Source organism: Rosa rugosa, chromosome 3 (genome assembly GCF_958449725.1).
Source record: "Rosa rugosa chromosome 3, drRosRugo1.1, whole genome shotgun sequence".
NCBI lineage: Eukaryota > Viridiplantae > Streptophyta > Magnoliopsida > Rosales > Rosaceae > Rosa > Rosa rugosa.
Window position 1 is genome coordinate 12,769,171 of NC_084822.1, and position 26,796 is coordinate 12,795,966.

At 38.2% G+C, this 26,796-nt stretch overlaps 2 protein-coding genes across 2 annotated transcripts in view; one reads left to right on the forward strand and one right to left on the reverse strand.

Moving 5' to 3' along the window:
* LOC133740117 (disease resistance protein RPV1-like) overlaps positions 1-17,209 on the forward strand; it is a 105,340-nt gene extending 88,131 nt beyond the window's left edge. The window contains exons 5-11 of the mRNA XM_062168035.1: positions 14,438-14,528; positions 14,667-14,836; positions 15,027-15,104; positions 15,200-15,410; positions 15,753-15,885; positions 15,971-16,377; positions 16,459-17,209. The gene's annotated coding sequence lies outside the window, so the exon portion shown is untranslated. The remainder of the gene's footprint in view (positions 1-14,437; positions 14,529-14,666; positions 14,837-15,026; positions 15,105-15,199; positions 15,411-15,752; positions 15,886-15,970; positions 16,378-16,458) is intronic.
* A 1,477-nt stretch (positions 17,210-18,686) lies between these two features.
* Positions 18,687-26,476, reverse strand: LOC133738777 (extra-large guanine nucleotide-binding protein 1-like). Its single transcript, XM_062166389.1, has 8 exons — positions 25,055-26,476; positions 24,796-24,933; positions 24,601-24,705; positions 24,362-24,505; positions 22,045-22,222; positions 20,734-20,975; positions 20,111-20,274; positions 18,687-19,425 (listed from the first exon to the last, which is right to left on the reverse strand). Exons 1-8 carry the CDS (start codon positions 26,027-26,029, stop codon positions 18,843-18,845), a joined length of 2,529 nt encoding a protein of 842 aa, XP_062022373.1. The 5' UTR covers positions 26,030-26,476; the 3' UTR covers positions 18,687-18,842.
* Between the last annotated feature and the right edge of the window lie 320 nt (positions 26,477-26,796).

The following is a 26,796-nucleotide window of genomic DNA, read 5'->3' on the forward strand; positions in this document are numbered from 1 at the left end:
ATATGTAAATTTCCTACTTTGGCGGTAGTCGTATTTAAGGCGGTTCAAGGCTCAAGGATTGAAATTCCATTTCATTGTATTCCTACTCCGGTTGAAAGGTTGTAGGAACTCACTTGACATGAATTAGATTCGATTCAAGGTCACTAACTCACATCAAGAGGCCTAGAGATTGATGAATTAAACTACTAAGCGACCCGTCCGCGCAATCACGCAACCGGTGTAAATCACCATGCTTATAATTCCTCGAATACGAAATTGAGAGTTTCTAGCTTAGGAATTAGAGGGGGTCAAGCCTCTAACTCCGTCCTGGACATGCTCAAAATACACACTCTAGAGTTGACTAGGCTTCTAAACATGCATTTCAACCCAACAAAAATTGATATAAGCATCCATCATATGAAAATTGCATCATTACATTAAATTAAACATCTTTTATACAAAAATTAGGCTAGGACATACAAACCTAACCCCAACAAGAAAATTACTCACAACCCATAATCATAGACATCAAAATTATAAAATTCAAAGAGAAAAAGAGTATAGAAGTATAGGAGAAAACAAGAATAGTCACAAATAGCTAAAAAGCTAGCATGACTAGCCTTGAATTACAACTCCCACAATTACCAAAGTCTTGAATCTTGTAGAGGTAGAAGCTTTTGATGAATCCTTGAAGCCTTGGATGAGGTAATTACTTAGTTTCTTTTCTGTTGCTGACTTGTCTTTTTCTATTTTATTTTTTTAGACTTTTCGGAAATGTTTTACCAGAGGTTTGCCAATGTTCTAAACCAATATGAACTCGTGTCTACACTCTTTTATCGAGCTGATCTAGGGAGATCTAACCTAATTCTGCATGAGACAACTGCGAAGTCCATTGTTTCCGACGCAACTAGTAATTCAGAGAAAATTCGTGCCTTGTTTGAAATTCAGGCTTGAGACTTTGCGCAAGCGTAGGCCTTGGTTGCTGAAAAATCTCAAGAAGCAGCAACCTGGATGGAACAACATGGAAGGATCCTTGATGCTTTACGTAGCAATTTACTTCAAGAAATTAATGCCTTCTTAAAGCTTAGTAGTATGCAAGAAAATTTGTCTCTAACACCTGCAGTTCTGGTGGCTGGGGTTCCACTGACCATTGTTCCTGAGCCTACACAAGCACAGTGCTATGATATAGATAGGGAGGTTGCTCAACTAGTATCTGAATTAGATGATGGACTCTCTTCTGCCACAGCCGCTCTTGAAGTATATTCTTTGGCTTTGCAAAGAATTTTGCCATTAAATTACATTACGACAAGTGCAGTTCATGGTTGGTCACAGATTTTGCAGCTGCCTGTTGGTGCTCTTTCCTCCGATATACTCTCTCTAGCTTGCTAGAAGACAGGGTTCTGAGCTTATTTCCAAAGTACATGGGGACAATTTTGATTCTATCAAACAGAGTCATGATGATCTGTGCCGTAGAGTAGAGAAGTATTCCGTAGAGATAGAGAAGCTGGAAGAGGAGTGTGCTGAGCTAGTGCACTCTATTGGCTCAGAGACCGAATCACAGGCAAAGGATCGACTTTTGTCTGCTTTTATGAAATACATGCAATCTGCTGGTATTGCAGAGAAAGAAGATGCTATTTCTTCCATCCAATTCGGGCAATCAAAATATGATGGGAATGGTACAAAAGATGCTAGATTGCAAGGGGAGCTGAATGAGAAAAGGGTGAAAGTCCTATTTGTTTTAAATACAGCTGTCGGTTATCTGTATAATGAGGTTAAGCTTAAGGTGCTCAACATATTCAGGGACTCAACTGAAAAAACTTCTGCCAATCAGATTCATTATGAATTTGAAACTATTTTCTCTGGATTTGAAGAGCAAGTAGAGAAGTGCATACTTTTAGCAGGGTATGTTAATGAGTTGCAGCAATTGATTGGTAGAGATGTTCTTACTGGTGACACAGATAAAGGCCATCCAGGCTATGGTTCTGATAGAAATTGGGCTACCATTTTTAAAACCATTTTACTTTCCTTCAAATGCTTAATTGGGCAAATTGTAAAACCATAACTTCATGCTCACAATCATATGCACACAAGCTTGACAACAATCACAACAAGACCAAAACTTACCTTCAGCAATCACAGGCATGGATTCCATCTTCTGCAGCTGCAAAACTCGATCACTAAAATATAGCCTTCTGTTGCTTACCAACCTTGCTTCTCAATGGACAGAACTAATGCAATAATTGTGGTGGCAACAGGGACCAATTCATCCATATATATAGGAGACTTAAACCTCAAGAAGCTTCCCATTAAAGCATTCCTTGTCGGATTAGATTTCCTAGTTAGATTCCTAATGTAACACTTCTTGTAGCCTTTCTTGTAGACTAAGTAATGGATTACTATCCTTAATGAATTGATACACTGCTTCATTAAGTTACTAGTATTGATTTACAGTTTGTATCCATGTTAAACTAGGTTTGACATTTAGCTAATCATCAATTACTTTATGATGATATGTGTTACGTCCATATTTGATCTAACAATCTCTCCCTTGGACTCACACATATCATGCTCGATGATTTGCACCAGAGAACATCAAAACCTACTTAACTTACTGAAGTGCGCGCCAGATGACAAACTCAAATCGAAAATCCATTCCAACATGGTCAGATCACAATTACTTATGCAGAGCACGAAACAGAATACATTTTATCAAAAAATGCAGAGTTTCAAAACCACAAACATAAGCTCCTGCAATCCACATATGTCAAACCAGAAGTGATACAATATATGTTAATGTGTATCAACAAGTAAACATTTATTAGGTCCTACTGTATGTTTCTAAAACCAGAAACTCAAGCAAATTTTCTAAACATTGATGGCTTAAAAATATTGCTTGAACCTTAACATCATGCTATACATGATTTAAGCCATCTGATAGCAAGTATGATATTTTAAACAAAATTGATAATTTTCAGAACATTTTATAAAAGCTGCAGCAATAACCAAAATCTGAAAATACCTCAAGAAATTTTATTGATAATAAAACACTGTCTTTACAACCAAGTTGTGATAGATAAACTGGAAATCCACAACTCAAGGAAATACAAGAACTCAGAAACCTTAGAAATTTAAATTGCTCCAACTGGACTAACTCTCTACTTAACCTAAGCATCTAGATTAGCTAAAACTCCAATGCTTGTTGTATGCTTCTGGAATGCTGCCACTGACAATGACTTGGTGAGGGGATCTGCTAGCTATGAATTAGTGTCAATACTCAAAACAACTATTTCGCCATGTTTTACCCTTTCTCTAACACGGTAATACTTTAAATCAATGTGTTTAGAATTATTTGATCTTTTACTGTTTTTGCTAAAGAAAACTGCAGCCTCATTGTCACAATAAATCACAAGTGTGCCAGCCACAATGTGACTCAATACTTTGGTCTGCATGAGAAAATTCCTAATCCAAAGTCCTTCACACACAGTTTCATATACTGCAATAAATTCAGTTTGCATAGTAGAAATTGAAACAAGAGTTTGCTTCATGGTTTTCCAAGGAATGGCACCTCCTGCAAGCATGAACACATATCCACAAGTTGACTTCTTGGAGTCTGGATAATTCCCTACAAAATCAGAATCTGAAAATCCAACAAGTTTCAGATCCTCCACTTGCCTATACACTAGCATATAACCCTTGGTCCTCTGCATGTACCTCAACACTTTCTTCCCAGCTACCCAATGCTCATGGCCTGGATTGGATTGAAACCTTGATAAAATCCCTACTGCAAAAGACAAGTCTGGCCTAGTGCAGACTTGTGCATACATGAAACTTCCCACAAGTCTGGCATAAGGCTTTGACTTCATATTTTCTTTCTCAACATCACTTTTGGGACTCTGCTTCTTGGTCAGCTTATCTCCTTTGGACATGGGAACTTCTCCTGTTGCACACTTCTCCATACCAAATCTCTTTAAAATTTTGGTAACATAATTCTGTTTAGACAAACCAAGTAGTCTCTGTGCTCTATCTCTTTTAATCTCAATGCCTAGTACATAGGATGCTTCTCCTAAGTACTTCGATCATGTCAAAATTCTTTGACAGAAAGCTCTTGGTGTCTTTAAGCAGTTTAATGTTACTGCTAGCCAAAAGTATATCATCCACATAGAGTACCAGAAAAATAAAATTGTTCCCAACTGTCTTCAAGTAAACACACTCATCAACAAGGTTTTCTGTAAATCCAAAAGTAGAAATCACATAATCAAATTTCTTATACCACTGTTTTAGGCCATAAATTGATTTCCTTAACTTGCACACTAAGTTTTCACTTCCAGCTTGTACAAAACCTTCTAGCTGACTCATATAAATCACTTCATCTAGTTCACCATTCAAAAAGGTTATTTTAACATCCATCTGGTGCAGCTCCATATCAAAATGAGCAACTAAAGCCATGATTATCCTAAACGAGTCTTTTGTAGAAATTGGAGAAAAAGTCTCAGTAAAGTCAATGCCCTCCTTCTGTGTGAAACCTTTGGCAACTAATCTTGCTTTATGTCTCTCTACATTGCCATTTGCATCTCTTTTGGTTTTGAAAACCCATTTACAACCTATAGGCTTCTGGTTGGGATCAGGTTCAACTAATTCCCAAACTGCATTTTGACTCATGGAATTAATTTCTCCTTCCATTGCCATTGATGAGATTTACTACTTTCAATGGCCTGATTAAATGTAGTTGGAACATTGTCCTCTGCACAGTCCATTTCAATTTCTGCTTCTTGCAGATAAACAATGTAGTCACTCTCTTCCCCCCCATAAGTTGGTTTTCTTGCTCTCTGTGATCTTCTAGGCTGAGGATTTTCAAGATTAAGTTGAGCTACGTGAGGATTTTGAGGTTCTTGATTAAGGATTGGTTCAGGTACTTGATCAGTTACTTGACCAGATACAGCTACTTGATCAGTTACTTGACCAGATACAACTACTTGATCAGTTACATCTTGTTCTAAAGGCAATGCTACACTTATATTCTCATCTGACACAATTTCCTCAAAATCTGAGGTTAAATCCTCAAAGTTTGTATTGTGAACTTTTTCACTTAGAAACTTTACTTGATGTGTTTCAAAAATTCTAGGTGAATGATGAGCATAATATAATTTATAGCCTTTAGATTTATCTGGATAACCTATGAAATAGCAACTAACAGTTTTGGCATCAAGTTTATTCAAGCTTGGATTATAAATCCTAGCTTCTGCATGACAACCCCAAACATGACAGTGATGAAGACTAGGTTTCCTGCCACACCAAAGCTCAAAAGCAGTCTTTTCTATAGCTTTGCTAGGTGTCCTGTTGCAAATATAATTTGCAGTTTTTAAAGCCTCACCCCACAGAAATTTTGGCAAACCAGTTGTACACATCATGCATCTAACCATGTTCAAAAGAGTCCTATTCTTTCTCTCTACAACACCATTCTGTTGTGGATTATAGGGTGTTGTGTATTGAGCTTTAATTCCATTTTCTTGCAAAAACAAAGCAAATGGACCCTTTTGTTGGCCAGATTCAGTGTACTTGCCATAGAACTCACCCCCTCTATCTGACCTTACTGTTTTGATTTTCTTTTCTAGTTGATTTTCTACCTCAGACTTAAAGATTTGAAAGGCTTTCAATGCTTGTGCCTTTTCTGAAAGTAGATAAATATAACTGTATCTAGAAAAGTCATCAATGAATGTGATAAAATACACATTCCCACAGATAGTTTGATGCCTAAATGGGCCACATATATCAGTGTGTATGAGTTCTAAAAATTTTGGCTTCTGTATGCAGTTTTCTTTATTGTGTTGGTTATTTTTCCCTTAAAACATTCCACACAGTCTGTTAGATCAGAAAAATCAAGTTCATTTAGGATTTTGTTTTTCACCAAAATTTTCAGTCTCTCTTTTGAAACATGGCCAAGTCTTCTATGCCACAAAAATGCAGACTTTTCATTTAGTTTGGTTCTTTTAACACCTGTTAAAGTGCTATTACTGTTTGTGTTATTTTCAACAAGTGAAATTTCTTGTTGAGCCATTGAACAATTTAACTGTAAATAATCATTCAAAATAACACCAGAACCAATTTGAACAAAATTTTTAGAAATATCAATAACAAGTCTACAACCAGATTTGACTAAAAGAGAAACTGAAACTAAATTCCTTCTCATGGAAGGTACATAAAAAACATTGTCCAAAACTAACAATTTTCCTAATCCTAGATCAAGCTTTAAGGTGTCAATAGCCTTGACTGCCACTCTCATGCCATTGCCCACACACAGGTTCACTTCATCACTTTTTGGGATTCTCCTCCTTATGAATCCATGCAAAGAATTAGTAATATGAATAGGTGAGCCTGAATCTATCCACCAAGACTGTGGTTCAACATTTATAAGATTAATTTCTAAGGAAAAAACTGTATTAGAAAAAATCTTACCCTTTTTGGCTAACCAGTTCTTATAGCCAGTGCAGTCCTTTTTCATGTGTCCTACTCTTTTGCAAAAGTAGCACTTGAACCTAAATGGCCTGTTTTCCTTGGCCACTGCAGCTGTTGAACTATTAGTTATGGCTTTGGTAGGCTTGAACTTATTCTAGAGCTTTTTCTTCTTAGGCTTCTCTATGAGGTTTATGGCTGTAGCAGGTTCTTTTTCTTCCTTAATCCTAGCTTCCTCATCGACACAGATAGATATGAGCTCATCTAGAGTCTAGTTTCCCTTTTGTGAATTGTAACTGGTTCTTAAATGACTAAAACTGTTAGGCAGAGAATGCAGTGCATAATGCACCACCTGCTTATCCCTAACCCCCATCAAGAGCTCCCTGAGTCTGCCATTTATGTTGATCATCTTCATAATATGCTCTCTAACTCCCCCTGAACCCGTGTACTTCAGGTCATGAAATTTCTTAGTTAGCCTAGCTGCTTCTGCTTTCTCACTTTCTTTAAACTTAGCACCTATGAGTTCCAGAAAATCTGATGCTAGCTCAGGCTCTTCTATGCTTCCCCTGACAGTCTTAGACATAGAGGTTCGGATGATGTTCTCAGCCATTCTATTGGATCTATGCCACTTCTTATAAAGATTAGTTTCTTTCTTGGTACTCTTTTCATTCACCTCTGCAGGCTTATCCTCAGTAAAGCAGTAGTCTATGTTCTCATGCATTCCCATATAATTCTCTACAGAGTCTAGCCAAGCTCTATAGTTGGTTCCAGTTAACATCAAGACACTGTTCAAATTCATGTAGGAGTTACCTAAGGAGCAATAATAAAATTCAAGTGAGTTCTCAATTTGTAAAGAAAATAACTTTAAGTTTTCTGTGTTTTATTAAGCTTTAAGCAACCAAAACAAGAACAATCCAATACAAGATCATACAGAAAACTTAATCAATACATACTTACATTCATGTCAGTCCACATATAAAAAAATATTAAGCATCACTTTTGAGCAGAAGCCTAATATCCTGGAGTTCTTTATCAATATGCCATGTTCAATGAAAATAAGTTATCCAAAGAAATGTATCCACATCTTTAGACAGAAGAAAAATTTCTAAGTATCCAGATTTATTTTCATCAAGCATGCATACTGCTGTTTTGTATTCTAAAACCACACTTGACCACTTCTTTGGAAGATAAAACTGAAGCATAGTTTAAAACACAAAACACAAAACACAAAACACAATTTCAGTTTTGTTATACCATATGTTTTCTGCCAACATCAATGAAGGATGCTTTGTGCATCATAATCACTTATGCCAACAGAAAACCACAAAACATTTGAGCTCTTTTACTTTATATTCTATCCAGATTCATCCTTGTAAGAAAATAAGCTCTTGTATCTGTCAATTTTAATAATGTGTAAACAATTTCTGCGAGATTTTTGTTCTTCATACAATTTTACACAATCACAGATACAATACCATATAAGCAATCAATTCAACATGCATATCAAAACATACACATTCAAGCACATACAATTGTTTCGATTCCAAGAAACCACAAAACAAACAAGAAATTGTAAATTTCATCCAGTCACCGTGTACTCTAGCCTAACGCACGCCGGGAATGCAACTAGGGTTCTTGAGCACAATCAAAAACTTAAAATCATGCTATGAATCGAAATCAATTTCTCAGAAAAACCTTGATTTTGCTTTTTCCCCAATTTGCTGCTAAAAACTCACAGCGGAAGCATGAATACGATATCCAGATGCAGCAATAAATTCTCTTGGCGTCTTGATTCACAACAATTGGGGTTTGAATCCCTTCTAGAGATGAAAAACATCTCGAGCATTTCTGAATCCAGTCCCATACCCTCTTCTTGATCGAAACTGACCGTTGCAAAGACAACGGTCCTTTGTTCTTAAAGTTTCGGGTCGGGTTTTGGGCCTGGTTTTCGTGCTTGCTGCGACTTGGGCCAAAAGATGTTAACAGGCAATGGCCTGTTAACCCGTAAAGCAAAAGATTTTTTTTTTTTTTTTGTGTGTGTGTGTTTGGTTTTGCAAAACCCTAAAACGATTTTCATGTCAAGCAAAAAAATGAAATCATATTTGTGAGCCTATGCTCTAATACTAATTGTAAAACCATAACTTCATGCTCACAATCATATGCACACAAGCTTGACAACAATCACAACAAGACCAAAACTTATCTTCAGCAATCACAGGCATGGATTCCATCTTCTGCAGCTGCAAAACTCGATCACTAAAATATAGCCTTATGTTGCTTACCAACCTTGCTTCTCAATGGACAGAACTAATGCAATAATCGTGGTGGCAACAGGGACCAATTCATCCATATACATAGGAGACTTAAACCTCAAGAAGCTTCCCATTAAAGCATTCCTTGTCGGATTAGATTTCCTAGTTAGATTCCTAATGTAACACTTCTTGTAGCCTTTCTTGTAGACTAAGTAATGGATTACTATCCTTAATGAATTGATACACTACTTCATTAAGTTACTAGTATTGATTTACAGTTTGTATCCATGTTAAACTAGGTTTGACATTTAGCTAATCATCAATTACTTTATGATGATATGTGTTAAGTCCATATTTGATCTAACACAAATGACTGAAGTTGTTCTTCCAGATGTAATAAGATCTGCAGTTTCACTGAATCCAGAGGTCATGGATGCATTTGGATTGCTCTCACAAATTCGGGGTTCAATTGACACGGTACTAGAGCAATTTATTGAGGTAGAGATGGAGAGAGCATCTTTAGTTGAACTGGAACAGTACTACTTTGTTAGGGTTGGCCTCATAACTGAGCAGCAGTTGGCTCTTGAAGAAGCTGCTATGAAAGGTAGGGATCATCTCTCATGGGAAGAGGCGGAGGAGCTTGCCTCCCAAGAAGAAGCTTGTAGGGCACAGCTAGACCAACTCCATCAAACTTGGAACCAGAGGGATTACATGTTGCTTTAAAGGTGACAAACAAAACTATGTGATAGATGTCCTACAAAATTGTGACCTCAATCCTGTGTATGGTCTCAAAGTCCTCCAAGAAAAGGCCTTAATAAAAATTGAGAAAGACAATAGGATTTGGATGCACGATCTTCTAGAAGACATAGGAAAAGAAATTATTCGATAAGAGTCGCCTGATGAGATAGGACAACGCAGTAGACTGTGGCTCTATGATGATGTTTGCGAGGTCCTTGAGGAAAACACAGTGAGTGATATTTAAATTATTTAGCTTTATGATATTCAATACATATAAAATTTCAAAGAATTTTAGAATTTAATGCCAATATCTATTGTGAGAAGAAATTGCTTAATTTTGACTTAATTGTTGTTTATTAGGGAACAAATAAAGTTAAAGCCATCGTGTTGAGAGGAGTAACAATTCACCAACTTCACAGAAGACAGGCCTCATCAAAAACCCCGCAGATCAAGTGGGCCGATGGAGGCCCGCCGGCCAGGAGGGCCAAAAGCCAGGCCTGACCCGTCAAAAAGCTCGCCATAGGCCAGCTCGGTGGGTAGAGGGTCGGGTTTGGTTTAGGGGTTTGAAACCCGGTCCGGCCCATAGGCCCAGTCCGCCAAAAACCAGTTAGGCCCAGCCCGTAAAAGCCCGCAAACAAAAAATATTATATAAATAACACAGAAATTCTTGTGCAGAACACCTAACTTCTCTGAATTACTGGGAACTTCTCGGATGGAATTAGAAGCTCTACCCTATATGCATGGAAAGCCCCATGTGTCTAGTTTCTGAGGAATTTTACGGTTTGTGATTCCGACTTTTCTAAAAGGAGTTATGGCAATTTAAGTGAAGGCACTTCAGCTTGAACGAGAATCTGCAACACAGAAACTGTTGTGCAGAACACCTAGCTTCGATGAATTACTGGGAACTGCTCGGATGGAATTAAGAGCTGTACCCTATATACATGGAAAGCCCCATTGTCTAGTTTCTGAGGAATTTTACGGTTTGTGATTCCGACTTTTCTAGAAGGAGTTATGGCAATTTAAGTGAAGGCAGTTCAGCTTGAACGAGAATCTACAACACAGAAACTGTTGTACAGAACACTTAACTTTGCTGAATTACTGGGAACTGCTCGGATGGAGTTAAGAGTTGTACCCTATATGTACGGAAAGCCCCATGTTTCTAGTTTCTGATGAATTTTACGGTTTGAGATTCTGACTTTTCTAGAAGGATTTATAGCAATTTAAGTGAAGACAGTTATGCTTGGACGAGAATCTGCAACATCTTTTACAAGTTCATGTCTAGAACCAAACTTCGCTGAATTACTGGGAACTGCTCGGATAGAATTAGGAGCTGTACCCTATATGCACGGAAAGCCCCATGTGTCTAGTTTCTGAAGAATTTTACGGTTTGCGATTCCGACTTTTCTAGAAGAAGTTATGGCAATTTAAGTGAAGGCAGTTCAGCTTTGACGGGAATCTGCAACATCTTTTACAAGTTTATGTCTAGAAGGCCCAGCACATATATTTGGAAATCTTCAGTGTGCCACATCATCATTATATGTGTGAGATTGTGTGAGTGTGAATTTGTTGTAATTTGGCTTATGGTGAAATTGGACGTTCTCATACTTCTATATAGAATATGTGCATATATATTCTACATGTCATGACTACGGTTGACCGATTAGATCGGATTTGAAAATATGGTGAAATTAGCTAAATTTTTTTACCACACTTATAATTTATTATGATAATTTCATCCAACAGTCGGTTTTTCCATTTCATTTGAATTGATAGAGGTTGCCATTTGGAGTGTATGATATATAAATATAGGTTTATAAGAGTAACTAAGTTTGACCTAGCTGATCGAATTCGAAACGAGAACCAAATTTGCTGGATTTTCTACAACCATCATAAAACATTACAATCTCTCCATCGAGCGGTTGGTTTCTCCGAATTCATTCTCCATTTCATCGTTGTTTTAGAATGAACCTCAACAATTTAAATGCAATGTATAAGTCAATACCTTCAAAAAAAAAAAGAGTCTTTCTAAATGTACCCAGCAAATATCTAAATACACCCAGCACTTAAAATATTATCCTATACTTTCCAACTTTACCCTTGCTTTGATTTACAAACCCAGCAACCAGATCCAATGTGCACCCGTCTGTTTAGTGGCAACACATATTGCACGTTCACCAATAATCACTATTGTCGTAATGCCTTCGCGTTGCATGAGGTTGAGTAGGATGAGATACACATGCCTAACTACAGAGGTTTTCTTGTCTTCTCGATCGGTAGAGCTGGAATGACTCGATCCAACACTATAAGAAATTCATATATCTTATTGTTGATTTCTCTATGAGGTCTTGTGTACGTTCATCCATAACTTCTACATTGAAGTCATTTTCCAGCTATTTTGATCATCCATAACTTCTACATAGAATTGTAGCTAACACATGAGGCTAAGATATCATGCGACTTCTAATTATGACTCAAATGCATACCTTCCCATTTGAAACAAAGTAGACTACATATAGGAAATTAACTTGAGATTTCTACAAATCTGTAGACTACATTCAGGGTATCAAGCTAGAAATCGATTGGCTATGTTGGAACAGTTTATATCACTTTATCAACACATAATCATTCCGGCTCTAAATAGTCTTCCTTTCAATAGGCTCACCATCTACAAACTGATATGGTCCTAATAATATATATTGATCTTTCTTCTATCTAGCACAGCTGCAAGAAGTGTAGTATATTGAAATAAATTGTTGCCATGCTAATTTTTTTTTTTCTGAAATCAAATATCTTCCTGAGATACGTAGATGAACATGCAATGTTAAATCCCGCACATAACATGAACAGTCTTGGTAGTGTTGAACTCTGTAGGAGACTCTCAAGTGCCAAAATCACATAGCATCGGAAGACACCAACATACTGTAGACAATTGATCCTTAACTTGATCTTCTGCAGATACTTTGATTACTTTCAACATTACGAAGTCTTTTTGAATTCCTCTAAGAGTGGTCATGAGCTGCATGTTTTTCGGTATTTGGTAACTTGGTATCATTCAACTCGATCTACAATGATTATAAGCCATGACAATTAATTCAAGAACAGAGTTAAAAGACTCAGCCTGATAGTATTATTGTTGGTACTCCGATGAGGAAGCTAGCTATCATATTGATTGACATGTTCTTCCATATCTGGGGATGTTAATTATTTTCAGAGTAGAGAAACTGACAAGAAAGAATTTTCAAATTGAAGCACTTGACGCGTATGCGCAGAGTTTTCTGATAGTAGTTGCTCATGGCTAGTTTGACTATCAACTAGGTCCATATATTGCAAAACCTCTAGCCTGTTAAATTCACAATTTAGCTACTAGATAGACCAACCTACAACTGAGAATTTTGATCAAAGGTATACAACCCGATGCTCATTCTTTGAGTTATTCTTTGATCAAGGAACACAGTTGGCACCAACTATCAAGTGCATTCCATTCCACATACTAGTGATATTTCAGTTGATGAAGTAAGTATACTTGTGCAGCCATCATCCTCATCCTCATCCTCCTCGGTAATATTACCGGAGCAACAGTCAACGCTGGTGCTACTGCTGCTGCTGGAGCCGGTGAAAGTCTCTGAATCGTGGCCGCCCAACACACTACTGGTAAAGCTGGACGGACTGTTCGAGTCCAAATCGCTGTCATGGTGGTGGTGCTGGTGGTGGATCGATCCCACGTTCTCTTCTTCTCTAGGCCCTATTTCCCTAGGGGCTAGGGCTATTCCGCTCTCGGCGACCTTGAACACCGCCGTGCTGTTCCTCCTTGCACTCCTTGTTCTTCACCACCGCACCTAATTCCCATCAAATCAATCAAAATCAAATTCCAAATACCCCTAAAAACTCTGAAAAATTAACAAAAAGATCCAAAATTTACATGCAATCATATCAACCCTAGAAAAATCAACAGATCGATTCCATACCAGAAGATGACATTTAAGTTTGGATCGAGTATATGTTTGCTGGGTTTGAATGGTGCTTGCAGCTTAGAAGTTTGCTGGGTGTATTTTACTTAAGGGTAAAGTTGGAAAGTATAATTATGCTGGGTGTATTTAGATATTTGCTGGATACATTTAGAAACACCCTTAAAAATGTACACTGCCATCAAAGAGTTACCTAGCTCAGTTGGAAATCTCACTGGCCTTAAATCCTTGTGGCTCGTCTTAAAAAAAAAAAAAAAAAAAAAAAAAAATCCTTGTGGCTATGGGGCTGTGAGAATCTTACAAATGTGCCATCGAGCATTTTCTATGGATTGCAACGTCTGGAGGACCTTAATCTAGCGCACTGCTCTAACCTTGTTACATTTCCAACAAAGTCAGAATCACTTCCTCCTCCACCGGGCTTTTCAACTAACCTGACGAAATTACAAGTTGATCTGAGGTCTTGCGAGCGGCTTGAAGAAATTTCAGAATTTCCACGAGAAATAGATGGCTTATCTGTTCCAGGTTGTGGGTCATTGGAAAGAATTTCAAAGTTGTCAAAAATTGTGGAGGGTAAAGACTCAAAAATGTTCGGTCGGTTGGACTTGACTGACTGTCAGAGACTCTGCTGCAATCTGGCTTGTGGAGTTGGGGCTAAAGTTAACAAGCGACTATTTTATTTGGCCAAAGAATTGATGTGAGAGGCTGAGGAATTGACGGCTCTGTTGACTCTTTTTTTCTCTTGTGCGAAATCTGAAGAATTCCAAGTAAAATTTCCTGCAAGTGCTCCAATTCCAAACTGGTTCACCTGCCGTCAGAATGTGAATTGGGATGTGAATAGTAGAGTGATAACTAAAGAGCATGAGTTTTGCATTGAAATTCCTCAAAACTCCAATTGGGACAACAAAGGGTTGGCTCTCTGTATTCAATCGTATTCTGATGATCGCATTTATCTCACTCATTTTGTTTACATCAATGGAATAAAGTTTGATGAGAAAATATTCGTGTATTCGCATGAAGTGTGGGTGCCTAATCAGAAACGCATTTTGTTGTCCAAGTATATGCTGATTCTGCTGCCACTGAGGATGACATTGACACACCCAAGGTACAAAACACTTACCTCGGAAGAAGTTCATACAATGTTAAGGTACTTATTCCCTGTCTTTGAGATAATGGCACATACATATCATATATTGTTTCTAGTTCTGAACTTGCCATGTGTAGTAGAACTACTCTAGGTTGAACACTAAAACTTTTCTGAATTTCCTCGACTTACTTCGTTCAGGAGTTCGATTTAGAGGAAATGACCGAGTGAGTCTTTGGAATCACACCTCTAGAGCATGATCAATGGAGTTGATCAGACCTGCACCGACGGTCTATATGTCTGAATTCCTTGTCTGTTCCAGAGCAGTAAAGACGCACACATTGATCAATATTCCAGAAATAAAAGGACAGGTGCACAAAAAGCCTTGCACTTGAACTGATCTTTTGGTTGAAATCACGTTTTAGATTGGCTTAATTTAGATCTGCCATTATTGGATGTTACATGGGCTGCTTATAAATTGCTCGAGATTGTGTTGGTAAGTGGACCTACTCTGCACTCATGTTTGTAGCCTTTGATTTTTTATTGTTTCTTTTTTTGTAGGTAAAAATCCTTATGCAATGTCTGTATTTAGTTGAGTTGCGAAGGAATTAGATGCTCCAGATATGGCTGATACAATAGGTAATTGTTTTTTTGTTTTTTTTTTTTGTTTGGTGAATTAACTTATAGTTGCTAATAATGGATTTTATTAACGATGTAACTTTATGTGTATTCAGAGCAATTGGATTATGTACTTCATCAGCAAGCAAGGTTGGACCTATCAAGGATTTCATTCATTTTTGCCATGCCTAGTCAGACACACCTCAAGAGGGTTTTGGTCTCTTTGCAGCTTTGATGGCATAGTGAATCCCGGTCCTCTTCTCCAGTCAATTGACACTATCCCATTCACGAGTGCAGTTGATTCTGTTTCATTAGTTTACTTCCAATGTGAGTGCACAATTGGTCTTTGTTCTGTTGATCTTTAAAGAGTAATACTCGGAGAGAAAAATTTGCGAACTAAAGGCAGCCTTAATTCAGCCAGGTTGTCCAGACCTTCTGGATTCTAATTAGTTCATACTCTTTTCGCTTGTTTTCATTTTCTTTTAGTATATAAAGTAATGTTTGTGAGTTAATTTACCTTTGTTACTGTGAAGTTATTGATGAATAATCAGATTAAGATGAGAGGAAAACAGCTTTTGGGCCTCTTAAGAAGAAGGCAAGACATGTCTCTAGAAAGTTTGAGTTATCCTTGATAAAAAGGTTCTGATGGGTAGAGTAATGTCTGGCCAGATTGAGGAGGACACTGATGCAGAAGAGTTGCAGGCGGGTGGAAGCATTTGACCAAGAGCTTATATCGGAACAACATGGGGATTGACATATATAAGATGCTAAACTTGAGGAAGGAATTTTCTGCTCTACTGTGGTACAGATTTCTGCTTCCATAGAGGCTTTTATTGGAGACAGTTTCGTTGACTATTTCTAAACTTCTTTGTTTGTTTGTTTTGTAGACAGGCTGATCTAATCAGTGGGATGCCATCCTGAGATTTAATTACTTTAGTACTGGGTTCTACTCTGCACTCATCTTTGTAACTTCTGATATTTGACAAGGTGAAAATCAGCAATGTTGCCGTCTTAACGCAAGCTAAGATGAATCTAGAGATCTGGTTGAGACAATAATGAGTCACTGAGTTTAGGTGCCTTCTTCTTCTAGGGGCTACTAGGACAGACAATCTTTGCAATATGTATTTTTAGGTTGGTCTTGTAGACTGCATTGTAAAGAGCTTTCAAGAAGATTTTGGGTTCTTGGTAGCAGCCTTGCATGGTGTATTACATCCTGACTTTTCCAGTCAATTCTCAGCATTACCAGAAGCAGTCTGAAAATCAACATGGATTCATCGTACATCTGCATACCAATGTGAGTACACTATTATTCTTTGTTCTACACTGTTATTGTTTATTCTGTTGCAGTCTGTCATTGCAATTCTTTCTTCCGCAGTTATTGTAGGTCTTTGATATGTTCAGCAAGGTTGTCCAGTCCTTTTGGCAATCGTTGATTTTGGCTGTCTACCTCATTGTGTAGGCAATCACTTTGATTTTGCACAGCTCATGTCTCAGAGAGACCATGATCCTACCTTTGCAGTAGGAATACCAAACCTACACGACTACTGTAAATACTCAATGTAGCCTAAACCTCCAACACAAATTGTCCCAACTGGTGCATGATTAACATTGACAGAATGTTACAGCTGTGTCTGGAAGAATTTGTGCATGAGAATTATCATGGACTTCAGCGATTGGATCGAAGTTTTTGCTGTAAGCCTTGCTCTTGGTACAATCATGAAAGCTGAAGTCTGGGGTTTATTGAAGGGTCTTCTTATTCCAGCTTAGTTAACTGCAAAGATCCTATTTTGTTACACTAGCTGGGACATCTCAGTGACTCATGTCTAGCTACAAGGAAGTTAATGAAACAGCAGATCACTTGCCAAGCTCGATCATCCTTACCCATCGATTTGGAACTTTTGGCTAAAGATGTCTCATGGATTTGTAAAGACTAGGGTTATGCAAATGCAATGCACTTGTTTCTATCGTGGTTAGGTGCCAGACTTCAAAACAAAGAGACATGCACCCTATGTAGTTGAATTTCAAATAGCTTTGTGTGCCACATGAACTTTTTTTGATATGGGAAACTGATTCCTTTCCCTTTCTTCCAATTTTTTTATTGTAGCTATTTTTTGGTATATTTGGGGGAAAATGGGAAATGTTGAGAATGCTAGAGATTGATTAAATAAACAAAGTAGGTAGTTTCTTTTTGGAAATCCTATTTGATAATTAGCACCATCTCACTGAACCTCTGAAGTTAAAGTTAAAACAGCCAGCTGAAAAGAATAACCACAAGCCGTATCAGATGTGTATATTTGTAATACCATTTGCTTCCTGCGGTTTTAGAACTTTCTTGTGCTTCCTGCGATACAAGAAAGTTCACTCTTGAAAACTGACCATTGTGGCTCTGCTTGTTTCTATCAAAAGCTCACAAAGATATACATATCAAGTATTATTATTCTCACAGACCCTACCAAGGTTCCTGTCTTTCTAGATATCCCACCTCCAAAACTTCAAAATATCCTTCTTCCAAAGAAAAAAAAAAGGGAATCCCTTCGAAACATCCTCCTGTCGCTTTTCAGTTTAATTGTTTAAGACTTTTTTTGTTTTTTGTTAAGCTAAAATAAGGAAAAGAACAAGAAAGAGAGGCCTCTAGGGTAGAGGGGAGACCAAAATCAAAACCTCGCATGTGAAAACAGATTGGTAAATGGCCAAATGAAAGCCAATGCTAAGAAGGAAATCAAAGTTTCCACAATCTATGCTGCAATAGTCTACGTGTGCATAAATTAAAGATTCAGCTTCAAAGTTGAATCATAATTCTAATACAATCGCCATTAGTAGTCGAATTGTTTTAGTAGTGTCAAAATAAAGTTCGGTGAAACGGATCGATGCACAAAATTCATCGTGGCCACACCTGCAAACTTTTGTCCATATCAAAAAACGTATCCTCGCCTCGAAAACTAGAACATATCTTATGTCCATGAATGGTTGAAAGAAGAAGAGGAAGAGGCTCTTAATTGGGTAGTCATTCCATTCCATATTTCCATACCAATGAAACACCATGCGAAGTACTGGGGTGGGGGGGGGGGTAAAAAATTTAGCTATTATATATGATCACTGGCCAAAAGAAAGACTTGGATGTTATTCCTCACCATGATGATGGGAATCTACGAAGAAAGTCCCTGCAATGTTCAGTGTGAATCTGTAGTCTAAAATTTTGGGAATAATAAAGATCAAACAACACAAAGGTCAAGAAAGATGCTCACGAATCATACCTCTGTCGATCGCTTTTGCCTTTTTTTTTTCTTTCTCGTTTGGGATTTGGCTGGATGTGCTAAAGAGACTGATTAATCAACCAAAACTCGTTAGCACAGTGAGACGTGAACAACAGCGTATCTACAGTGAAAGTGGGCCTAAAACCAAAAAGTTGAAGTAATCAAACAGTAATACTGCAAATGTGTTCATCTCTGGGATCTGCAGAACAGTAAGAATTACTTTTCACTTTCCATTTTCGCTGCACGACTCGCAAAGTTTAACTTCATATGTACTCTTTCAGATCAGTCCTTTTGGAACAGTCTGCGATGCAAATGAAATTGTGACTTGTTTCTTGTGTTAAATCCATCAGCATCCACATAATTAGGGTAGTAAAATTGAAAATAGAAAAGAATCTGGCCTCTACATTCTTCTTTATATATCTGTATACATGTATGAATATAAACAATTTGCACAACTGTAATGAATGCAAGACCTCGCTTAGAAGCCATTGTTTTGCTCAGACATTTAAGCTGTAGAACTGGCATCACCATCCGAAGAGTACTCCGAAGAGTACTCATTAATTAAACTGGTTACCTCTTCCTCACATCTTAGAATCTCACTAGCATATCTGAGAGCTTCATCCACAGTATCAGGCTCTAATGCAGTAACTAGGGAAACAAACAACTTTCTATCTGTTTGAGTATGAAATAGTCTTTTGAACTTCATTGCAATATACTGAAAGGCTCGGTGAGCCAGTGTAGGGTTATTACTGTTATTATTACTACTGTTGGGATTATGACTGGTTGCTGGATTGAAGTCATTAAACCATTCGCATCGAGTGAGAGGGACTTGGTCAATCTTTTCTTCGAGCAGATCAAGCTTGTTGAGTATCAGAAGGAAGTGTTTCTGATCAAAAGCCGGATGAGTTGCAATGCTTTCAAACAGCTGCTTACTTGCCATCATCTTGTTTATGGATACCCCACTAGCATCTTCACAAAACTCATCGTAGTCTGTCAAAGCAACACAAAATATGACCATATCAACATCTTCAAACATCTCCAGCAACTTGCAACTTCCTCCAAGGCTATGCACTCTAATGAGTTGATACCTGTGATGAATAAGTGTACCAAAAATGTCAAAGCATATTTTGATACCCTTCCAAAGGATTCCAAGTAATATTGCAGAAGAGAAAGAGGTAGATGTCCACGCAGATGCATGAGAAAGAGCCCTTTCTATTGCTAAGGAAGCTTCAATACCAAAGAAGAACGCCTCAATATTGCTTTCTTTTTCTTTTTTTTCCTTTTTTTTTTTCTCAGATAAAACTAAGGACTGGACAATACGAGGCCAGTCCAAAACTTTAAATTAAGACCATATCTTGGTAGACGAAATTTGAAATTGATATCTCCTGGACTTTCAATTAACTTACTGATCAATTAGCATTAACAAAATTATCTTTCCTTTTCTGTGATTTCCTTTTAGTGTGGTAAAGCATATCATTCACTCTTTCACCAACTACTCTGCAAGTATTTTAGAAGTTTCATCCTTGGCCATGTGTATCATTCACTCTTTTACTAACTATTTTGCAAGTACGTTAGGCGTTTTCATCGCTAGCTATGTAGTCTAGATGCGTAATCCCAGAATTCATATATCTAGTGCATAGCAATTTCTATCCATTAGGCAAAGCACGTCAGCAGTAATTTCATTAGCAACATTGACCAAGAGGTTTACCCACTCAATGAACAAAAATAGTTTGCTCAAACATGTATTATAATGCATGAATCAGCAACACTAACCTTTGCAAAGGATTATGCTGATAGAAAGTGTCCAGATTGCTACGTTCAGATGATCTAGTCAATAAAAATTCCATGGTATTAAGGCTGTTGGACGAGGTAATTCCCTCTGCGTACAAGATGTCCATGTCTGAGGGCTCATAATCAGTCCTTGAAATTTCTACAGCCTGTCAGAACCGTAGTTAATTCAGTACAAAGAATATTGTATAACGATCACAAGTTATCCACATTCCGTTTCCATATATAATGAATGAATATTTTACTATTCTTGGTTCTGGAATGGGGGAGAGAATTACCTGGAATCAGAAACGAAATGAAACACATTCCCATTAAACTGTTTATTAATTGTTAGGAATGAATCTAAAGTAGTTTGATTACAGAATATTCTGGTGAAATATATAAATCATATCTTCCTAAGATGTTGGTGTGGTCTGGAATTAATTCAATAAAAATAAAAGTCAGTGTAGCTTTGGTATAATTATGAGCTTCTGGTGCATCAAATAATTGGAAAGTTTGATGCTTAAAGGTCAAAGAGATTAAAAAGGACACAAAAGGAAAAATTAGAGCACAGGCAGATTAGAATGTGAACTGGCTAAAGCTAGAGGAATCACAGAGCGTGATCTCACCCGATTAAGAAAATATGCAGCTGGAATGGGTAGCATTTTTAATTCATTCCTCCGGTTGTATGTGGCTTGAATAGCTGGATGATTCCACAACTCCTCAACAAACGGTGCATATTCACGAGGAGCCGCAGGAAATATGGCTTCCAAAGTACCTGATATCATATTCTTTAGCAGCCAATCTGCAAAAGATTCCAGTCTTGGGCCAATGGTATATGTTGTTTTACTGTCCAGCTGGCTTGTAATTCCTGTTGTCAACCAAACAATTTCAGACACGACTATTTAGTGAAAATACTGATGGCAATAAAATTATACACATGTTAACAATCTTAAAGCTGTTTAATTTCTTATTTGTAAGCCAAACTCCCAAAAGAGAAATGTAATAATGATCAAATAATGAAAACAAACATCAACTTTACAGGAAATCAATTTGTAACCCACAAGAAGCACTAGGTATCAAAAGGAGCAAGATATGTTATTCCAATACAAAATGGTATTGAGCCTTCATAAAAAATCTGGAAAACCATCAATTGAACAGTACTAGCCCAAATAACAATAACAAGAAAAACTTGGTATTCGTTTCAAAAAAGAAAAACTTGGTATTCACAAAGCTAGGGAATCAGTTGACCCTACAAATTCACATTATCCCTAAATTCACTTCTGATTCTTATTGCATTTCTTCAACTGGTCAGGCCTCATAATCCCCTATTTTTCAACAGGGAAACAATTATCTAAAAGGATACTTCATATAACTGGAAAAAAAAAACAAAAAACAAAAACAAAAAACGAATATCAAAACAAAACAGAAATAATTTGTTTTCAACTAGTATAATGGAGAGAAAGTATGAGACAGATTACTGTGAAACTATGGAGTCGAAGGGTTTAGGAGATCATTGGTCACAGTAACTGGATGTACAGATTCACAAAGGGTTTAGTAAGAAGTAAGAACTATAAAAATGTGTCCAGTATAAAAAGTGGAAAACTACAGAAAAATCAGACAGCATCATATTCACCATCTTCCGGAACCAAATTTGAATTTTAGACTTGATTGCACATTTGTACCTATCCTGGTCACTGGTCAACGTTTATTTTACACTTTTGTAAAGACGGATATATAAATGCTAGTTTTTTTTTTTTTTTTCATTTACCAACAAAATTAAATTTGGTTCGATCTTAGAAAGAGAGTACTAAGGCATTTTTGGTGCATGCAATGCTATCCCTATTCCATAATACTATCATTATTGATTGACAGGCAAAATGACAGATAATGTGAACTCATTGGAGTGAAGAAATAAGGTGGAATCAACTTTAGTGTACCTGAAGGACCAGGTTCATCTTGAAGCTCTCCTTTTCTGTTTTCAACCAAACTTTCTTCTTCAAACCATTCACGCCCCTCAAGCAGTATACCAAGATAACTGTACAATCTGCTTTGGATCATGAACTTAATATTTTGGCGCTCATCTCCCGAAAAAGGAACATTATACAAAAACTTTGCCTACAATAAGCAGGTACTTTGGGTTAAAAGAGTTCCAGCAACTAATTAAAAATATACAATTTATTGGATTACAAGTAGCACTGTTTTACGTTGAACATTACATAACCACTTTGTGTGGTAGTACCATATTATAAGTATCACACTTTTCTTTCCAATAGTTTGTAGATTGAAATAGAAAAGCGAAAAGTATTGAAGAGTTTGTTTCTATTACAAATAGGCCTCAGACTGCTTTGTAAAAGAAAAATAATCTGCTCTCTATATCCCTCCAGTAAACGAAGAATGAATTCATGTTTAGTGTAGTTCTTTTTTTTGACGAAAATAGGTCAGCCCTTTCATTAGATTCAGCAAGCAGTACAAAAACGAAACACCAGCAAGCAGTACAAAAACGAAACACCCCTATGGGGTCGACAGAAAGCAATCGTTCCTTAGAACCTCATGAAACCCTATTCTAGAAGAATAAAATCCCAAAAAATCCCGAGTACACCCACCTTTTAGGAAATCCACGCACTATTATTCTAACAAAAACCAAGAAACCTCGAAGCAGACATAAAAGGGGAAACAACTAAAGCTCTGGTTTTTGCGACCCAAACAAAATTTAAATGTTACTATGGGCCCTAGAGCCCCATTCCAGCCAAAAGCAACCCACAGTCCAGTTGGAATCCCAGATAGCCCAACTTGTCAAGCCGTCAATTGCCAGCCCGCATACACCACCACATCTGTGAAGCCCAACCTTAGAGATCCCAAAGCAAGAAGCCCAACCACGATCATCCCAGCAGGAGGACAAGACAGCCCTAAAAGCCTTTTGGGCCCGAAGCCACCCAATCCTAAAGCCCACAGAGAGGCCCACCTCCAAAACCTCCCAGCTGGAGGCCCAATTCAGAAAAACCCTGGCCGCAGCCACTCTTGCATCGCCGCCTCCAGACAACTTGTTGCATCCATCGTCGACGACAACCTCACCTCCGCCGGCGTCCACCTGGGAGAATGAACCCCTACAACAAGACCAAGACGATCCCGCATCCAAATCCCAAGCCCCTAAGCCGCTGCCTATCATCAAAGGATTTCGGCCTAAGAAGATTAGCGCAGTCCTCCTCTCCAGCCACCCCGAAGCCATACGACCGCCACCATGCTCACACCAATCCCAGAACGTCGGCGCAGGAACAGATCCATCACATGTAACACAATTAGAAATAGAACCGCCGAAAGGTCCACCAAAACCAGAGGAGGTGCATGAAACCACCTGTTCCGAACCACCAACCATAGTTATTGTGCAATCCCCACCTCCGTCGGTAGTCTGACGACCACGATCTAAAACCCAGTCGCGCCTATCCAACGCAGACCAAACCAGAAACACGCCGATAGAGCTCGGCCTCAGATCTGCCACCCAAACATCAAAACTAGCACCCCAAACCGCAACCACAGGGAACCCACACCAAGGCGGCGCTCCAAGCAACAAAACAAAAGCAACAATGAGAAAAGAACGCTTAGCCACCAGACTAGCAAGAGCCATGAGCATCAAGATTATGAAGTCTTGAGAAATTTGTCGAAGGTGGAATACCAACGATAAACCCTAGCAGAGCGCTAGGTCTTTCTTTTATTTATTGCTGAAGATTATTAATAAATAAATTACTTGTGTCGAACATTAAAACAACTAAGTATGTTTAGTGTAGTTCTTTGTTCCTCTTATATGCATGCATTAGATAAAAAGTTAGTTTGTGGTATTGTTTGACTTGGTTATCTGTGCGCAACTTTTCACTTGATGGTTACTACAAAAGTTCTAAGCGAAAGCTGACTGCTACTGATACGATGGATTGAGAGAACTACATTGATATTACATAGTACTGCAAACGAAAAAAAGCATGCATACTACGTACATATCTACATATAAGCATGTGTGTTTGTTCTTCAACTTCCTACAAGTACATAGATACTGACCATCAATTAGCAACATGTTTCATTAACACATATAAAGCAATGCCAATACTAGTTTGTAATCAACTTCCAGAGTTGATTTTCTCTATCTAAGCTTTTCCACCACAAATAAGTGTGTCAATCAAGCTATGCAACAGGAAAAACACCAATTAAGATATGAACTTAACACCATTTAGAGATGTAATCATGTTCCCTAAACATATACTTTACCTGTTTAAATATAGTGCTCGAGCCAGATTTATGATACCCAACTAAAACAAGTTTGTCGAGCAGTTTCTCTTCAATAAAGTTTCTGTCTTCTTCCGCAGGAGTATGAATTGGTAAAGACAAGATATTATGAACCAGCTTCATTTTCTGTAAGGAAATACTTCACAGTTAACGGGTGTTTAATGCATAAATTTGACTTGTTAATACAAAAAAAATCATTGCATATATAAATGCATACGTACTGTGTCCCATATCTTTCCTCTGACCCTATTCAATCCCTCTTCCTGATAGGATCCATCTGCACTCACCCAGTAGTTGATTTTGTCTTCACATGGCACTCCTGCCATCTGCATAAATCAAACAAAATAACATCAAGGGAATGTAAGTTTTCAAAGCATGTTATACTAATGAAACTTGAACAAGTTGAGTATAATAACCTGCAGCATGAAGACCTCTAATTTGGTGATCACTCGACCGTTTATCATTATTTTTGTGTCCCCATTACAAGCATTTTGCTTTAAATGGCCCCCAACATCCAGCTGGGGGCTTATAACTTGGCAAGGCCTATGCCCAACCTGCTCAATCAAATCAGCACCAATTATCCCATTGTGATCCATGTTGCAACAATATAGAGGTCTAATAACAACAACATGACACAAGAAAGAAAAAAAATCATGATCTGAGTTCCAATTTTACCTTTCCCCAAAAACCGGATACATTATCATACCAATAATTTCCTGGTTTTAGATTTTTTGGAGGGTTTCTGCAACCTTGCAATCTACCGAGCTCTTCTTGTGTAAGAGGCTCGTCGTTCACGAAAACAAGATTGCATGGCAGTTGATTTGCTTGGCATGATATCTCAGCTTTCATGACCACTTCCACTTGCGCCTTAGTCAGAAGCCGCCCGAGCATCCTAGAAGACTTGCCAATACTCTCTCGCCTCGACTCATCAATCCCAAACCGAATGCAAGTAACACATTTCCTTCCTTCCGGCATTGACCCCATTGCCTTCAGCACACAATCAAAGCAATACTTTGCACCACAAACAATGCACACCTCCTTCTCAGTGAACTTGTTCCCTTTCCCACATCGATAGCACAACCCCTTCTTCCCATTTCTCTCCACCCTCGGCCTCACTTGCAAACTCTCATCCCCATCAGAGGCATTGAACTCCACTTCCTGCACAACTATATCATTCGAATCCGGATCGCGAAAAGTCACAGTCGATGGCCTTTTCACATGGTGAGGAACAATCTCATCCACACCAGCTTCCTCTCTGCCAGAGAAAACCTCAGATGAAACACTTCTTGAGCTCAACCCAGACTCTGTTGATCCCCAATCACCTTCTCCACCATCCTCACCCTCCAACTTTCCACAACCCAATTCTCCAGAGCTCCCAACTTCACTACGCACACCCTTCTCTTCACCTGAATCAAGAACCGCCTTTACTTCATCCCCAAGTTTAGACTCGACTCTGGCCTTCTTGCTCTGACTGGACTTCGCAATGGGTGAAGAAACCGGTGCAGCAGTCGGGATTCGGTGAATGTCAATCGGAAACGCATGTGGGATTTCATAACCCACCGGAGGACCTTGATACTCCAACTCCGCGCTCAAATCCTCGTAACTCTCGACATCAAAATCAGCACCTTTTGAAGCCAAAGCAGCAGCCATACTGTAGTTGCCAAGCTTTCACCTCAATCCCGGAAACACCGAAAACCTCACAAACCCATGAACCAAAAAAACAGCGGTTCCGCAGAACCCAGAAACCAAGACCGAAACTTTCCACAAACCCAACAGAGAGAAGACACACCCAGTTGGTCAGTTTGTCCAAAGCAATGAGACAAAATAGGAGAAATGTGAGGCATGTTTCAAAACGCGGACTGGGGAGAAGACTTGGGGGACTTGCCATTTTCTAAACTAGGAATTGCTTAGAATTTCTGAGAGGGACGAGAAGCTAATTGCGCACTATAAAATCAACGCGGAATGAGTCTTCGGCTCCGGGGCGTTATTCTCTGGAAATCGACGTACCGAAGTAATGTATGACTCTGACTCGTTCGAGTCCCTTGGAGCTCTGTTTTGGAGTATTCGAGGGTATTATGGTCACAAGAGGACTATAGAGAGGTGAGGGTTGTTGGTGCTTACATAGAATTGGGTGCAGTGCAGTGTTGCAGTTTGTTTTGTGCATTGAATTTTGGTGGGGTTGACGCTTTGAACTCCGATGGGCTGATATTTTCTCGGTCAAATGGAAATTTGATCGGATGTTTTCAACGACGATGACAAATTTTTATTTTTTTTTATATGGAAGGAAATATAATATTATTCACTCCATTTTTATTGTGATTGCACCAAGCAAAAAAAGGATTTGTTCAGAAAAACAAGTAACTGAAATGCTTATGTCATGCGATTAAATAAGGGAATTATGAACTCTTTAATTTAGC

Coding starts and splice junctions, on each gene's coding strand:
- LOC133738777 (XM_062166389.1), bottom strand. CDS start 26,029: ATGGCTGCTGCTTTGGCTTCAAAAGGTGCTGATTTTGATGTCGAGAGT. Junction 24,934..25,054: donor TATCCGGTTTTTGGGGAAAG/GTAAAATTGGAA, acceptor TTGATTGAGCAG/GTTGGGCATAGGCCTTGCCA. Junction 20,275..20,733: donor CTGCATATTTTCTTAATCGG/GTGAGATCACGC, acceptor CGGTTCTGACAG/GCTGTAGAAATTTCAAGGAC.